This window comes from Amblyomma mixtum, chromosome 5 (genome assembly GCF_055824585.1).
Source record: "Amblyomma mixtum isolate Tamu chromosome 5, ASM5582458v1, whole genome shotgun sequence".
NCBI classification, from domain to species: domain Eukaryota; kingdom Metazoa; phylum Arthropoda; class Arachnida; order Ixodida; family Ixodidae; genus Amblyomma; species Amblyomma mixtum.
Genome location: NC_143016.1, coordinates 55,415,882 through 55,433,723, shown reverse-complemented (window position 1 = coordinate 55,433,723; position 17,842 = coordinate 55,415,882). Strand labels below are relative to the sequence as shown.

Sequence of the window (17,842 nt, the reverse complement as noted above, 5' to 3'; positions counted from 1 at the left end):
AGTGCAGCCGCGAAGGATGCGTGCAGCGGGGTGGCAGATAAAACCTGCCGAGTAATTTTGTATCGCTCTTTTGGAGTCGCTGAGGACTGTGCGCGTACGTGGGTCAGCGATGGCCAGCGCGATGGCGGTTTCTTCTGCCACTGTCGGAGAGTGAGCTACTACTGTGGCGGCGGTGACGATAGTAGATTGTGGCGTGGTTGCACAAGCCACGTATGTGTTTGCACTTTGCCGTGCAGCATCTACGTATATTGCGTGTTCGTCGGCAAGGTATGTGGCATCTAGTGCTTGGGCTTTCAGCTGACGGCGCGTATCATGGCGGCCAGGTAGCATGTTTTTGGGGATTGGTTTTATAACTAGGCGGCTATAGACCCCTATCGGAATGGGCGTCGTGGGGTGGACATCGCCTATGGGGTTGATGTTGAGACGGTCAAGTATGAGCCGCCCGTGTTTAGTGCGTGAGAGGCGGTGGATTTGGGCGGTCTTGTGTGCCTCTATGAGTTCTGTGAGCGTGTTGTAGATGCCGAGTTGGAGGAGGTGCTGTGTGCTGGCGTACTGAGGTAGCCCCAGTGCCGCTTTGTACGCTGAACGTATAATGCTGTTCACAGCTTCCTCGTCCTTCCGGCGGAGGTGATAGTAGGGGTAGGAGTAGACTATCCTGCTAATGAGGAAAGCTTGCGTGAGCCGACAGAGGTCATCCTCCTTCATACCTCCCCGGCGGGTGCTGATGCGGCGGATAAGGCGGATAAGGCAAATCCAACACGACATCCTCGATCCGAGACCCATCCGAGCTACACGAACCATCCTAAGCCTAGATGTCAGCGCAAGGCTTTCGACAACGTGTCACATGCTTCCATCCTGGCAAACCTCTCACAAATGAATGTAGGCACTCGCACTTACAACTACATCGCCGACTTTCTTCATAACCGTACAGCAGAACTTCACGCGAAACCCAGGAACGGATGCCAAAGAGCTGCGCTCTAAAATTAGGAGTCACTTTGGCGACTAAAGTGGTGCAAGGCGAAAGCCTTAGTACAGCATTCTGTCACGAATGTGGTTGTGAATGATGAATCAAGTGCTGCCAGCGAATGACGCGTCCATTGGCTGTCTGCGTGTGTTACTGATGTGTGGTTAACATGTTAAGCTTCGCCTGTAAGAGTGGAACGCGACAGCGTCTTGCAACGCTGCCAGGGAGTCCACAGAACGCCATCGCCAATTCGGCTGTACGCCTTGCTGGACGGTAAATTTATTTTTTGAGGAAAGGAAATGTATCTCTCTCGCATATCTGGGTGGACACCTGCACCTCGCCGTAAGGGAAAGGGGGAAGATGGGAGTGACCGAAGACTCCGTATTAGCTAGACGCGCCTTTGTTCATTCCAAACCATTCAGCTGGCATTGCGGAGTGGCTAGCGTGCTCGTATCGCACTCCGGAGACCCTGGTTCGATTCCCCAACTCGACCAATTTCATTCTCGGTTTTATTGATTTATGCGGTCTAACTAGAAAGGTTAATTAGGCTATTTCGTATTTATATTATTGTATTTCTATCCATCGTGTTCTGTCATTAACCTGTCAATTGTTGGAACTGTCTAGGATGTTCGACACAACGTATATGAAACGAGCAACGTCTTACTGAGTGGGGAAGTGCGTGGTGGTGGAGGGAACGCGGCTTCGTACTTATCTGTTTTTTTCAGCAGCGTCTCCTTCCGCGGACGCTGCTGTCGCTGCGGCGCGCGTCTTTCTTTTCTTTTCTTCTGACCTCTTCATTCTCCTCTATATTAATTAGGCTAATTGATTAATTAAGCAATTAACTAAACTCAGTCCAACTTAGTTGCAGCATCACTATACGATCCCTTTGATTGGTTGCATGGTTACTAGCCAAAGTACAATTGGCCCCATTTGAAATTCGCGCACCGTGACGTCACGAGCATTTCGACCAATTGAAAAGCGTGACATTGGGGGCGGAGCTGGTTACGAGGCCGACGCTCGACGCCGACGACGACGCGAAACCCAGGAACGGACGCCAAAGAGCTGCGCTCTAAAAAAAAGTATGCTGGCTGGCAAAAAAAGTGGGACTGAACCGAGTCCCGAACCGGTTCGGAACGGTTCCTTTGAATCGTTCCGGTTTGGGTTCAGTTCCAAGATGGCGAAAAAAATATGGGTTCGGTTTGGTTCCGGTTCCGGGCAAAAATACGGGTTCGGTTCCGGTTTCGGGTTCAGGTTCGGTTCCGGTTCGACACCCTGGTGTTGAGTGAGGCCCACAACCAATTAGCTAGGATTAATCATGCCTAGGGTTAGTTAGTAAAAAAAGCATGTAGCGCCCCACTCTTTAATACACAAGGTCTATTTGTAACGCACAGGGAATTTTCAGTGGGTTTGTTGGCTCGCTAACAAAGTGCATAGAAGCTTCCTTGCCTACCGTCACCGAAGAAGGGCTTTGTTCTCCAGCTAATCGCCATGGTGAATTCTGTACAAAACGCTGCAGTTTCCAACTGGCAGCTTAACACAGAGTAGACTTAGTGGCATGGCCACATAGTAAGGGTGGGGCTCTCCATTACCAATGTAAAGTATTACCTCTGCAGGGTAATGTAGTAAAAGCTTGTTAATTCAACATGTTACTTTGGAAGTCCGGATAATTTGAACCGCAGGCTCAGTTCCTGCCAGTGTCGTGTAACCATATGATTTTGGGATGCTCACTAACTTGGGCACTAAGGGTCTTGTGCTGGTTAATTCGAACTGGTTCCTCAAAGGAGGCCGCATGTAGGAATGGGAGGTCTGGATCAACCCTGCTCGGAACCTGACTTCCATGCTAACGATGCTTAATGGGCGCAGTAAGAGAGAGTTAAGTAAAGAATTATCTTGGTGTGGGGGCCACCTATATTGCTGCTTTTAAGTGGATGCTAACTGTAATTATGGCATGGCTTGATTTCCATAGCACTTTGTGGGGGGGGGGGGGGAAGGAAGGTTTCAAGCTACTCAACTAAATCTCAAGGTGTTTTGTTTTGTCTAATGAGTGAGGAAGACATTTCTTTTCTTCCTCCTTCTCATATGTTGCTGGAGCCACTATGTCTTCTTTTTTTTTAACCTTGGCGTACATAGTTGAAAGGTGCACCAGTAGTGATAACTGACTGCCTTTTTATTTTTTCTTTCTTGTTTTATGCTTCCTTCACAAAGAACGCAGAAGTAATGGACACATTTGCAAAGGTTTTCGAAGATTGCAGGCTGGCTGTTGTGGACAGTGGAAGCCAAACAGGTGAGGTTGCGAATGTGGTCGTGTTCGGCAGACTATAATGGCACATTCCATATTGTAATCTGGAGCAGCTCCAAATCTGTGAAGGAGCAAGATATCAGTCGCGGCCCAATCAGTACTCAAGGTCTGAATTGAAAATGCTCATTAAAACGTGCTCTTCATTATCGTGGAGCAAGAAAACTTTCTCTGCATTGCCAAATGGAATTTGCCACAACTCAGCAAAGTTTCTTCTCATGCTGAGACAACTGTGAACAGGCAGCCTTGCTATGGTGTGTGATGTTAGGAAAGGGAGCTATAAACACTAGTGGCGTGTGAGTATTCAGAATTCTGAATATGAATTATATGTGTTTGTTATTAATTTCATATTAGATTCGAGAAAATGATTCTCAGCAGTGTCTAAATATCAGTCAGACTTGCATTAACCTGACTGTTGCAAAATCAATGATTGGGTAAATTATCTGACAAGAGTCAGCAAAACAGGATAAAGGCGTCGTTTCCGCTTTCTGCCATCACAGCTTGTGTGTTACCCATCCGCATTGAGGGGTGTCAGGGGGGGGGGGGGGGGGTCGTGACAGCTGAATTTCTGTTCATTGCACGCAATGCACTTTGGCCAGGGCATTTTACAAATTTGTGCCATCCCAAAATGTACATTTGGACACTGCTAGGCATGGACCTCGCGCTAAGTTTCACAGGTTGGCTTTCTTACATGTCCACTTGATGAGAACAAGATGGCCGACCAGCGTTTTTTTCCCAACTGTCAAAACATGCGCGGTCTTTGGTTTGGCCCTTCGTGATGTATGAAATGCCCACACCCATGACATTCGTTCTGTTGTCTTTCACATATTTCATATTACCGTATTTGCTCGCATTTTTTGCACCGTTGTTTTCCTGAGATAAGGGCTTCAAAATGGGGCTGCATGAATTATGCTGCGACTTTGCGAATACGGCCTAGAAGACTCTACAAAGGTCATAACACACAATGTATACGATATATTACCGCATGTAAGTCGACACCGTAACTTGCGCCCCTCGTTGGCCAAATAAAAAGCAGACGCATACCCGCCACAGACCCACTTCCTCGCAGGATGGCATGATGGCATTCGTGTAGCTCAAAGTGATAAACACGGAATGATGCAATTGCAAGGCCAGCATTTAGAGGTAAATGGAGGCGTTTCACTCTGATACTGCCTGCTACAGATGTTGCATGGCGTGTTACACTGACTATGCTGACAGCGTTGCTGCCGCCGGCTGTGACACGGAATCCACGAACGGATGCCGAAGAGCTTTACTGCACGCTGTACTGCACCAGCAGCAGCCTGTATAGAGTGGCGAAGCATGCCACCTACTATTGAAGCAGGAACTACATGGCACTGGCTAGTTCGGTATACCAGCTTTTTTGGCTCCGTTACTTACGGTTGTGGATTTCTAATGATCGCTTGGGCCTTTTTTTTTTCCCCCTCAGTTTTGCCAAGTGCAGTTGAACCTTGTCATAACAAAGTTAAATGGGATCTGGCGATTGCTTCGTTCTAGCCAGTTTGGCAGAGCTTCCAAGGGGAATTGTCATTCCTGCGTTATATCCATTGTTTTATTATTAACCGTTTCGTTATAACGAGGTTTGACTGTAGTCCTTTTGGAACTGCATCATTACCGAGTGTGTGCCAGCTGACTCCTGGGGGATTGCGTATTCTCAGCATCCGCCTTGACTTGAGAAATACTTCGCACAATTCCGAAACGTAGTCTATATTATATATGACGCACTCTGGCCAGGACGTTTGTAAAATTCGTAGTATAGAGAAGTTCGGATCAACCGTAATCATATCAAGATTCTACTTTACTTTGATCACCCTTTGCACGGGTACACCAGGCTTCTCCAAGCAGCTTTTTAGCTGTGCGTCTCATTTCGCCGCATTCTTGTGTGCATCTACATTCTTCTTGCAGTTGGCTCGGAGAGGAATGGCGAGCTGGAAGGAAAGCAGCTCAACGAGGACCCCACGAAGGAAGATGAAGAGGAGGAAGAGGAGGACGCAGAAGATGACGAGGAGGAATACGATGAGGAAGACGATGAACATGGGGAAGACATTATGTTTGAAAAGAGGGTCACTTTGGCTGTGCAGAAGCCTGGCGGAGGCGTTTATGAGGTAGGCCTCTTGCCTTTACAACACCGTGGAGAATTTCTTACCTGAGGTTTGTAGATATTGGAAGTCACCCCTTGCATTACAGTAGACTCCTGTTAAGACGAATTCTCAGATAAGATGAACAGCGTGCGACATTTGTTGGCTTCCCAGAGGACTCAATATAAAAAAGAATCTTCTTAAGATGAATTGTTTCAAGTGTCCTTTGACTAAGACCCAACTTTCTCAGCGACTGCGAACCACAGAAGTTCCGTGCATTGACATTCACAGAGCATTTGTGTGGCTTTGTTAAGGAAGGAAAAATATTAGGCATGTGCAAATTTCTAGATTCTGGATACGAATCGAATATGCTTGACATTTGGTTAATATTCATATTTTATAATTGGGCATTAGAGAATTTTCAAATATTCGAAAATTTTTTAATATTTGGCAGCGTTCATATATTGCGCTGACATTCATAAATTCAGCCTTTGAAAAACCACAGTATCTCGGGAAAGTTATCCGACAATCAAGTTTAAAGTTCCTGGAAAATAATACGAACGCGTTTTCTTTGCTTTCTTCTGCGGCGTTCATCCCGTTGACCAGCCAACCAACCAAACCGATCTGATTCGGACGTTACCAGGCCTGACTTCACGCAAAATTCCGCAAAGTGGGCTTTCCCACATATGACACCTGATGGGAACAATATGGCCGACAACCCTCTTAGGGGGGACACTGGTCTTGAAAAGAAGATTTTATTAATTTAGTCATAGTTATGAAATTTTCAGGACACATGTATTTTTGTGCGCTGATTATAGATACGTCATTTAATTTCATGTAAAACAATTCCTTGAGCACTTATGCACTTTTTATGCAAATATTTTGCGGAGAATTGTGAAGAAAATTTGCTGCAGGAAACTCGCTGAAATGTATGCCATTGGGTTCTCTTGACACCAAGGAATACAATAAGGGTAAAATTATCATCCTGGCTATCACAGAACTTGAGTAATGGGTACTGAAGCTGCCACTTCAGAAACAGGAATACACACTTTCCTTCTCATTTCTGAAGCGACAACTTCAAAACTCTATAACTTAAATTCTATGATAGGCAGAAAGACAGTTTCACTCTTATTGTATTCCTTGGTGTCAAGAGAACCCAATGGCATACATTTCAGCGAGTTTCCCACAGAAAATTTTGTTCAAAACTGTCCGTAAAATACTAGCATAAAAAGTGCATAAGTGCTCAAGGAATTGTTTTACATTAAATTAAATGACATATTTAGAATCAGCACATAAAAATTCATATGCCCTGAAGATTTCGTAACTGTGACTTCATTAATAAAAATTTTTTTTTTCAAGACCAGTGTCCCCCCTTAAAACATTGTGAAAGCATGCTGTGTCTTTCTTTTTTTTTTTTGTCCTTCCTTAATAATGTGTTACATACTTAATGTCCACACCTGTTAACATTCATCCTGTTGCCTTCGTAACTGTCCATCCGTGAGCTTTGCCATTTCTTTTTGGTCGAGTATGATATGCGGGAAAGCTCACTTGTGAAATTTTGCATGCGGCTTCCAAAGGGTCGAGCTGAGGTGTCACAGCGGGCAGGTGATAATGTAAAAATTCCGCTTGCGGCATGGTGCACGGTAACCTGCGCATGTCTTGAGTGCACGTAACGGAAAGCATGGCGACGGTCGAGGGTCCCTGTTTCTAGGGCAAAAAGTAGCCTGGCTCCATAGTTTCAGTTTCTGAACTTTGCCGCCAGCCTGTGGCAACGGCAGCTGTTGGACCATGCATTCACCACTCGTCCGAACCCAGCTCTGCGCCTGTTTTGGATGCTGACTGGCGCATCACTGGTCATTTGTTATACCTTTTTAAAAACATTCTCACTATTCCGATGCCAGTGTATGTTCCTCTCGCTTATGTTCTGTTCTTCTCTCCCACTGAAAAACTGCGTGCTTGTCATGGGCTTTTCACTGTTTTTGTGAGTCTCCTCATAAGGGTTCACTACATTTTCAGTGTTTTTTTTGTTTTTTTTTAATGTGAAACCACTATTTGACTAGCAATCCTGAAAAAGGCGAGGTCTGTTTGAAGTCTCTTGAGAAGATACCTGCAGAAATAAAAAATTTTGCCGCGACTGGGTTTTGAACCCGTGGCAGTGCGAACAGATTAGCTTAGGTAGCCGCTGCATGTGAGCACTATGCTATCGCCGCAGCGGATCACGCCTTTTTTTTAAAGTGCCACTCTTTCACTGTGCATTGCACATCTTCGTCATCATCAACGTCCATCTGCGCGCACGTCGTGAAAGGAAAGGAAAGATGTGTAACTGGCTCCCTGGGTTGGTGGACACCTCACTCGCACTTTGGCGGTACTGACATAGAGATATGTGGTGTTTGTGTTTGCATTGATGTTTTGGCAGAAGCACTGCACTGCAGCAACAGGCTGCCGGCGTTCATTGGGTTCACTGGCGTTGGTGTGAACAGCATTGTAGTCTTCGTTGAGTTTGAGAGAAAGACAGGCGCATAACCGGCTCCCTGGGTCAGTGTACACCTCAGTCGCACTTTCAGGTGCATGGCAGTGGTGTCCACCTGCGAGATCCTGCTTTCGCACAATACCATATCAACACAAGCAAGGGCGGCAACCTGTTTTCCCGAAGGAAATATTAAAAAAAAATAAATAAATGAAATCCGTTTAAGGGCCGCACCCAAGCTTTCCACGACTCACGCGGGAATAACCTTAGAAATGCATGCATGTCAGTGGCCTCCGTGATCAGCGCCAGCTGCGAGCAGCAGCGCACTTGATCGCAGAGGCCACACACGGGAGCTTCGATCTGTGCCCGAGGCTGCGGCTCATCATCATCATCATCAACTTTTTCCTCCGCCGCGAGCTCCCGCTATCCGTATCGGCAGCAGTATCACCAGCTCCAGATGGCTCCAGTTTTTCGTGGCTGTCAAAGGCACGGGAGTTGTGGCTGTGTGTTAGTTCGTTGTAGTTGTGGTTTTTGTGTGCTGCCGCCGAGCGTTGCAATTTTAGCACGATGGTCAAGCGCCTCAGTAGCTACACGGTTGGGAGTTTGCTCTCAGACAGCATGTCATCAGAGACCACACAGTCACGTACTGAGCACAAATTCGATGCATTGCCCTGAGAAAATGTGATAGAATGCTTGAGATGTGACATAAGAGCTGCGGATGTTGCACACTAACGATAGAAATTTGCTTTGAGTGAATGGAAAGCATGGCGTTTCTATTGCGCATGAAAATGTGCTCTCAGTGTTTTCCTCGGTACCAGTTTTTTATGCGCTTTTTGGCAACATCAAACCCGCATGCTGCTGAGCAATTTTCTGACGGCTTTGATCTTAAGACGCGAACTTGTGTAAATGTTGTTGCAAATAGCCATAGCAGTTCGGGAGGCATGATTTGCTGCATAGGTCAGCTACTGGGAGAAGTTTCGTTTTTGTGATGACGTAAAGCAGTTGGTCAACGCAGTAACAGCGCAACGAGACTGTGCTTATCTCTACATCGGTTGTATCCAATAATTTCTTGCGCAGCCGTTTTGAAGCAGAAGGAGCACATGGTATCAATTTTTGAGACTTCGTAAACTTCTACTCTTCTTTGTATATATCATTTTGCTTATTCATAGTAGAATGCTGTCACAATTAAGAAAAGCTGAAATGAAGGAAGCCAGATTGATTATTTTATAGTGCACTTGATTATTTTACAGTGCACTGTTATACTTGCACAATTAATTAGTTAGGGGAATACTGCCAAAAGTAATGTGCAGAGAGTGGTATAATATTGCATACAAAAAATGTTAAATGCTTGAAAACATCCCAGAAGCCACCCTTCCCACCCTGTGTTTCTGAAGTACCTTGTAATGCAAATAGACGAGCATAGTCGCATTGCTTGTGTGCTCGTTAGAAGTCTGAAGTGAAAAATAATAAATATCCTCTGCTATGGTTTGCATCGTTTTGTAAAAGAACTATACCTCATGACTAGAGGCTGGATTTTTAGGCACTAAAAAGCACGTTTTAGGCGCCATAAATAGGCGGATAAAATTGCATTTTAGGCACCTAACGCAGAACAATAGGCACTATAAACTTTCTCAAAAGTGCAGACAGTTCCGAACTTCAGCGCGCAATATCTGCCGTAAAATAAAACAAAAACACAGCAGGAATGATTTGGGACCTTAAACAAGGTGCGGACATTAGAAACCGTTTTTTTTTATGGCTGTCGCGCAACTTTTGGTGCAATACACATGCTTCAGCGGAGCAAAAGGGACGGTTACCAACCGTTTTAAACCACATTGGTATACCTCGAAACAAACAATTCGCCTGTCTTGTACAAAAGTAGAAACAATGAACACCTTAACAGGAGGCCATATATTTAAAAATTGATAGAAACATTGTCAATTCAAAGCATCTGACAAATAAGTTCAGTCTTCGCTCACACAGGAATTAAACAGTGTTTTAAGGTTTGTGGCTTCAAGTGTCTGAAGCCACGCGACTATCAAATGGTGCCAGAAAATGGTTGTAGCACCGAAACAGACAACACACAGAAAGCTAGACGGGACAGGCGCAGCTTTCTGTGTGTTGTCTGTTTCGGCGCTACAACCATTTTCTGGAAACATGTACCAACTAGCCCCCCAACAAGTATTACTCAGTTATCAAATGGTGCTTGTCATTAGAAGGATCTGGAAACCATAAATACGAGATGCTAGAAAATGTTACACACAGTGCTGCTTGATGCGGAATATGCTGAAAAGCATCATAGTTCTGTACGGGCCTACGTACATCCACGAGGATCCATGGCAAAATATACATCATCCATCTAGAAATCACTGTTAAAGCTATGGAAGCAGTAACAGACAAGCACCATCTCCAGGTTGATGGACTCAAATTTATGCCTCTTATCAGTAAGAACAAGCTTGTATGCTGAAAAGGAACGCTCAACATCAACGGATGTCACAGGAGCGTGCTTGTGCTTAGGAACATTTGATGGCTTTACACTGTTCGGTATCATAGAATGTTCACCGGTAAGTACTCCTGAAATTTGCTTGAGGACTGAGAACCCCTCGTCTTTGTCCAAGACGGACTGCAACTTTGCGCGGATTTTCTCGGCAACTTCTCCGTGAGGAAGAGCAGCAATTCGTTGCTGCACATTCTCAATTAGTCCAATGTTGGTAGTGAGCATTACACTTCCACATTCCATTTTTTTATAGTGCTCACAAGAAAAGTGAAGTTAGCGCACAAGTACGCGAGGTCTCCTTGGAGGTTGCCCTGTGAGAGGGCAGCTTGAGCGAGCCCTCCTGGCTAGAGCACTCTCATCACTTGAGAAACTGTTTATGACGGTCTACAGGTCAGAAAGGTGGCAGTTGTAGTATTCAACGGCTTCCAGCCACGTCCCCCAACGTGTGATGATAGGCTCCGGCGGGAGAGGCACTTCCGGCAACTGCCCTTTAAACGCGCACACACGAGAAGGCGCTTTCAAAAACACACCCTTGACTGAAGCAATAAGTTCATTAACGTCCTTGAAGTGCATTCTGAGTTCTTCAGAAAGAAAAAAATCTTCTTCAGAAAAAAATAAAACTGTTTCCAGCAGGTTTATGGAACATTTTACAGTTGGTTTCAATTGGAACCAAGTTGGAATTATTTGGACGAACCTTTAACTTACTCCGTATACTTTCCGAAATGTGGTTCCATCTGGTCAGCTACCATTTTAACAGCAAAAGTCATCAACAAGCTGCCACGATAAAATGGCAGAAAATAGGAAAAAGGTTGCTTCGATACTTTCGGCTGACGTGGTTGGTATTGTGTACACAGCCGGCATAGGTGCAGTGCTCACCACATCCAAATGACGAGGTCATCTAATGTTGCCACGTGCGTGTTCTACTCAAAACCGAAATGGATTCGAAAGCAAACAGAATCTGAAAGCTAAACCACAGCGTATTTCAGGCCCCTTTTCTGTAAGATAGGGCATTTTTAGGCACCGACGTCGGAAATAGGCATTTATAGGCACTGACACCCAAAATAGGCATTTATAGGCACTATAAAAATGATATTAAACATATTGTCAACACCTAATTCGTTCTCATATGTAAAAATGGTGCGCCTACAAAGCGTTGAAAAAAATAGGCATTTGCCTAAAATCCGGTCTCTACTCATGACATTAGAAGCACAGAACGCTGCTGGACTTCTGCTATAGGCATGGTATTTTATACTCCCAAAATAACTGTGAAAAAGAAAATAGAATTGTTTTTGCTTGACAATAATCTTTTGATGTGACCGACTCACGTTTTTTTGCCTGCTGTTTATGTATGCTGCAAGTTCTTGGAGTAGCAACTTGCTGTTTTAACAGTACTACATGTATCTTTTTTTTTTTCTTATAAAATTTTCACTTATACGACACTTGTTATTTGCAAGTTTTTCAGATGTGTACTTTGCTTTAGAATTGGCATTTTCATGAAGTTGAGTGCAAAACTTTGTTTCTTTTCTTGTTTGATTTCAGGAATTGGGCGTTCTGAGTTTTGTGAACAAGTTATTTCTGCATTATCATTCCGTTTTTGTGTTTTATGTCGCTAGGCAACGTGTTCTTTTTTTTTGTATGTGTATGTACTTTGGGGAGCTGGGAACCATTCAAGCTGCATTGCCAGCCTTTTTTTTTCCTCCTCGCGCTCCCTTACTTCATGACTGTAATAAATTGTTAAAAATGGAAATCAATGGCAGCTCATGTCTTGCGAGTGTCTTCACACTTTTTTTCCCCATTCTTTCCTGTTCTGTGTCTGCAGCACCTGGGCATGGGCAACCTGCGCATGGTGTACGACGACTCGTGCTTTGGGGGACGCATCCGGGTCATAGCGGACGATGGGTCTGTGTTGTGCGACAACATTGTAGCCGTACAAACGTGCCTGCGCACAGAGCGTCTGCAAGCCTACTGGACAGCTGTGGACATGTCTCTCGACCCGCACACCCGGCGACACTTCCAGGCCACCTTCAGCTCGACTGCTGCTATTGCAGTGTTTAGTCGAATCTTTGCGGAGGTAAGAGAGCTTCTATGTCATGGTGGGTTCCTTGGAGTGCGCTCTTGCCCTTAAACTTTCACCTACTCTTGGGGGGGGGGGGGGGGGGGATACTTATTTACTCTTTGCGAACCCACTTTTTTTCATCAAGTTTCAACAGATTGTTCTGAAAGAATTGGAATTTTGTATCGTACGCTGTGGCGATATCGGGGGCAGTCTTCTCCTTCGAACTGCCGCTCCACGGGAACGTCCTAGCCTGCTAACTGCAGAGAGGTTCGCGCTCGATAAGAACAAAGGGAGAGACGACAAAGCATGTGCACTCGGATGCTGTTTTTTGCGCTTGTAAATGATACACAAAGCGGGCCAACTAGCTACAAAACATCGAGGCATTCCTTGGGATTAGAAGACTTACATAGAAGGACTTCGAACTTACCAGCTGGGACAGGGACGCGACTTCGGAGGTATCAGTGGTGAACATTTGCATGTGCTGAGAATGGCGGCCGGGACTTCCCGTGCGCGCCGCATTCTTCAGGCAAAGCCATCCCCAGGCATGAGCCCAAGGGCATGAAGCCAGAGCGTGCGTTTTCTGGAACCGACTTGGCTGTGCAGAACCAGAAGTCCTGCGGCAGGGCGCAGGATCTTGCGCCTGTTGCGGAAGCGACGAGAACATGCCACCACAACCGCTCACGATGCTGGCAGGATCCTGAAGAGACTCTCCTCAGTTCCGCGGAGTTCCACGTAACTGCCTATTGGTGGCACTCCCATCACTGCATCAGCTCCTCCCGGAAGGGAGCTTACCCCTCGTTCAGCTGGTGCTGTTCCCCGACGCATGATGGTCTGCCATGTCAAGACTGAGTAGGAATAAGGTTTTCCGCACCCTTGTTGGCCTACAGTTGAACTCCCCCATGGATGCCATCGATGATGTGTACTCATGCATTGCAGTGACTACTGGAGGACAGCTTGTACAGGCGGGGGTTCGCATCTGTCATCTGATAAGCAGCAAGGCTATGAGGCACCTGTTGTCATCAAGCGGCAGGTACCCAAAGTCAGCCTCTCGGGAGGGTGGCGTTTGCACTGACGCATCTTTGTTGGAAGGCAGGGGGGTGGCCGCCACAAGCTGCGCCAAAGACTGCAGCTTACGTTGACTCAGGGCCACAGGGCAGCAATCAGGAACATAGAGAATAGACATTTTTACTATGCAGGGCTATCGGTACCGGAGTACCAAGAGCCCAGATGGGCCGATTGGTTTCAATGCGGCAGGAGTCCTCAAAGCTGCTGGGTACCCGGAGCCATCTGGCACCCTCAATGCCGACGCATGTAGGCTCCTGGTTCTCTGGTAACTGCAGTGCTAACACTGTACACGGATGCTAAAGGTGTCAAATGTCAGTCGGTGAATGGGCGGTTTAACTTGAAATCTCTGTGTTACTCCTTAGCGAGCATACGATGCCATAGACTTACACTGGAGTTGTCCTAGAAAGCGCTACCAGTTCAAATTATCCAGATTTCGGAATTAATGGGGGTTGAATTAACGAGCTGTTACTGCACTTTGCATTGGCTCCTGTTCGTTGCCGATGTCCACGCCGGCGACAGCTGCGATGATTGCCTCTGTCGGTGAGGTCTTCATTCATCATAAGTACATCGCCAGCGTGCAAGAATCCTTTCAAGAATTGACTCGCTGTAGTCATCGCCATTTACCGATGACCAATCACCGGGAGTCTCATGAGCCGCCTTGCCACTGGCATCCCAAATGAAGCATGCTTTCCGGAAGCGATCGTTGACGAGAAATCCAAGGAGCTTGCAAAACCAAGGAAACAGTGATGGCAGATGAGAGAAACCGCACTGGCAACACGCATACACTGCACTGACTGACAGAGGAGCAATGCAGCATCTAGCCTGCCCTCAGGACATGTTGAACCCAAGAAGCGAGGAACGTGGTGGCCAAGTTAAAAAAAAGGGGGGGGGGGACAAGCAGATGTGTTTTTTGAGAGTGGCGCACCCTCAGAATAATGGCCTGCTGCAACATGGCTTCGTGCTTCCTTCTTCTCTGCCTTGCCCCCTGGCACGGGGTAAAGTATCTCTCTTCTCTCCTCTTCCATATCGCTGCAACATGCAAGCACGTGCGCTGGTGTTTGCCAGTGCGTGGTCACTTGATCTTTTCACCTGTGCTGCATCGGCTCGGTCAGTCAGTCACCTCTATACGCGTGCACTTTTGCGTTTCCTCATTGTATTTCAGCCTTTCTTTTAAGGTTGACTCAGTGACCAGATTTAATTGTTACAACCCATAGTGTGAGAGAAAAAGCTGACGCCAACCAATATTTAATTTTGCCCAACGTTTTGGGACCAACTCGGTCCCTTTTTCAGGGGTGACTAAAGTGTGCCAGCAGCTGCGGACCCAACCAGACGGACCTCCGTCAGAGATGTTTTCGTTCAACCCATAGTGTGCTGTGACAGCATTGTTCTAAGTGGTTTATTTTATCATAGAACACATGGTAAAGCTGGTGGTGCTGCGGTTGTTCATTGTTATATCCGATATACTGTTATAAGTGGGTTTGACTGTGGCTGATTTTTTCGCTGTACAGCCAGTTATTGTTTATTGAATTTGGGCATTTTTTTTTTGAGGGGCTGTGCATTTGCGTGCATTATAGGCAGAAATGCACGGAAGCCAGGATCTGTGGGGTTCCTCAGCATCTTGTGGAAGCCATTGCGGCTCCCTATCTGAGGCTAGAATGATAAACCCCTTGTTGTGGGCACTGAGCCATGTTGTAATGCAAGGCTTCTGTTTAGTCTTGACCTCAAAGGGTTCCCCGACATATTCCAAGATCCCACTGCTCAGGCATATTTTTTGCATTGTCTTTCCATCAAATGGAAGCCACTTAACTGGCATGACATGAACGCACACTCGATTCAATGTGGGCCTATCTTCCGCTATGTCACATGAGTTGTGGTTCCTGTTCGAAGCCATGTCGATGGCAGATGAAATTGAAGCATTGAGAATGTTCTCGCCCAGCTTTCGCTGTCTTTATTCTTCTTTGGGTGTTTCAAAATCCACTTTCGTTTGGTGTCCTTCGCGGTTCAGGGTACGATGGATAGCGAGGTCCTACCCACCACGGCAGTGGCGTAGTGGCCAAGCCCAAGGTCAGGGGATAAATCCCTGTCACAGAGGCTGCTTTTCAATGGAGATTAAATGCAAAATACCCCTGTGCTCTGTGATGTTAGTGCACATTAACCTGTTACAAGGTGTGAGCTGTATGCATATCTGAGATGCATACAGATGGTAAAATTTCACTCAGAATTACTCTAGGAATTGAATAATATCACTCAGCAGTTGTTCTGTTTTGCAAGAAAAAAAGGGGGGTATACATTTGTGCCAATAACTGCTTATAAAGAGTTAAAATTTAGTATGTATTTGTATCTCATATCCGTACTCTTAATGCATAAGAAAGCCTGAATTAGAATTGAAAATTGCTTCCATCAGTATTATGAGGCAGTTCAGAGAAGGAAAAGGCTCAAAATCTGCACGAGTTTTCAAAAATAAATTCCTTGCGCCAAAGTGAGCTGTGTGTACCTGCACCTGCGCTTGTAAAAACACATAGAACATCAAGAAAGCCTAGTAGGTGAAGGTAAAGAAACACGCTGACTGGTTCGCTTTAGGTCGGTAGTACTGAGCACGCAGAATTAAGTACGGAGGTGGCCAACGTGGTCACTCTAAGCCTTTGGGATCACATGTGTCCCGCTGTCCTAAAAAGGGTTAAAGGGATACCAAGTTCAAATCAAAGCCAACTTGTATCAATGGATGGCCGCATCCTACTGACAAAGAACTTATTTCACTGAAAACATACTATCTAGAAATGAATCAAAGGCATTCACCAGCACCGGCTGTTCTCACAAGCAAACTGCAGTGTATTAAAGACCGGATTTTTTTCACACTGACCTCTGTGACTGGGTTGTGTTGTCATTTACTTCATAACTGTACTTGTGGAGTCCTCCTCAGTTTCGGATGTCCAGTGCTTGAATTGAGTGTCAGAAAAAATAAATGTCTTTTTTGCTGAACAACATCAGAATAGTCGCAGGAAGCCAGATGACTTTCACTGCGAGCCAAAATTCTCTGGAGTTGTGCCCAGTGTTCTTTAGAGAAACTCAGGTGTTCGAAATTAATCCAATGTCTTCTTGAAAGTCTCATGAAGGTCGTTCTTGTTGTATTTGCTTTCATTTCATTTGCGAGTGTTTCAGCACCGACGTGGTGTCCATTCTCAAGAATTCTGCTTCTTTCTTGCAGGCCAAGGACCTAGCCGTAAACAGTTCCATAGTGGAGACCATTGACGAGCCTCCAAGTCATCCAAAGTGATGGAAGCTATGAGGAGGCCTTGCTGCTGTTTTTATTTAATTTATGTGACTGATAGTGCTGTTTATTACGCATTTTGATGGTGATCCAGTGCAGGAACCGCAACTACATTGTCTACTGCGCCAACAATCAGCACTTTAGGATAATTCTTTTAGGCAATTTTTAAGTCGAATCGTTAAAATTTAAGTGTACATAAAGGCTGTTATGAGCCAGCCCCTTGTAGTGCGGATGCCAAAATAAAAGCCACTTGTGATTCACAATATTTTTTACGTGTATCCTTCCAATGTTGGTTGTGCACCTGACTATTCAAGCAGTGAAAGCGTGTCCAGCACAAGACTTGGATCTTCGGGCAACATGCAAGCTCAGTCTTGCAATAGCACGGGAACGACTCGGCACTGGACTTGGAACTTACAGCAGACAAGGGAAGGGAAATAAGGAGCTCATTATAACACTCAAAGAAAGCAAACAGTCTCTGAAACCAAGCCTGCTTTCTAATCTTGAAGCGATACTATATATGCACCCTTAATTTAGCAAGAAAAAATAGAAACATCCCCCTGTGCTCCTTAGTTTCTGTGACTGTTGGCTTTCTTCGCATGCACACCCCAGTGCTTTAATTAACTGTTTACAGATCATTATAATTTTGAACCCTGCCCTGCGAGAGACATCTGTGCAGGTGGATTGTAGAGCAAGGCGGACATGTTGTACATGTTAGAGCTCAGTGATTAAACGGTTAACAAAAATTAATCAACCTTCTCACTTTTGGTTTATTAGCCGCCGCGGTGGCTCAGCGGTTATGGTGCTCAGCTGCTGCCCCTAAAGACGCGGGTTCGACCCCGGCCACGGCGGTTGAATTTCTTTGGAGGAGAAATTCTAGAGGCCCGTGTACAGTGTGATGTCAGTGCACGTTAAAGAACCCCAGGTGGTCGAAATTTCCGGATACCTTCACTACGGCGTCCCTCATAGCCTGAGTTGCTTCGGGACGTTAGACCTCCATAAACCTAAACCTAGGCAATAAGGAAAAAAGGAAAAAGGACGGAGCCTTAGTCGCTTTGGGACGTTAAACCCATAACCCAAACCAAACCAAACTTTTGGTTTATTGTATTGGGAAACTTAAGGCCGTCGACTTAAAAGCA

The 17,842-nt window shown here is 45.7% G+C and overlaps 1 protein-coding gene across 4 annotated transcripts in view; it reads left to right on the top strand.

The window, feature by feature from the left end:
- Nucleotides 1-16,969, top strand: part of LOC149342212 (E3 SUMO-protein ligase RanBP2-like) — an 83,891-nt gene extending 66,922 nt beyond the window's left edge. For 3 of the 4 annotated variants that reach the window (XM_089544516.1, XM_089544515.1, XM_089544514.1), the window contains exons 13-16: nt 3,170-3,248; nt 5,184-5,383; nt 12,137-12,388; nt 16,644-16,969. In XM_089544516.1, the coding sequence (XP_089400642.1) occupies nt 3,170-3,248; nt 5,184-5,383; nt 12,137-12,388; nt 16,644-16,712 (600 nt within the window). In that variant the 3' untranslated portion in view covers nt 16,713-16,969. Of the gene's footprint in view, nt 1-3,169; nt 3,249-5,183; nt 5,384-12,136; nt 12,389-16,643 lie in introns of those variants that run through there. The other variant, XR_016283015.1, reaches the window with a different exon arrangement.
- The last annotated feature ends 873 nt before the right edge of the window (nt 16,970-17,842 follow it).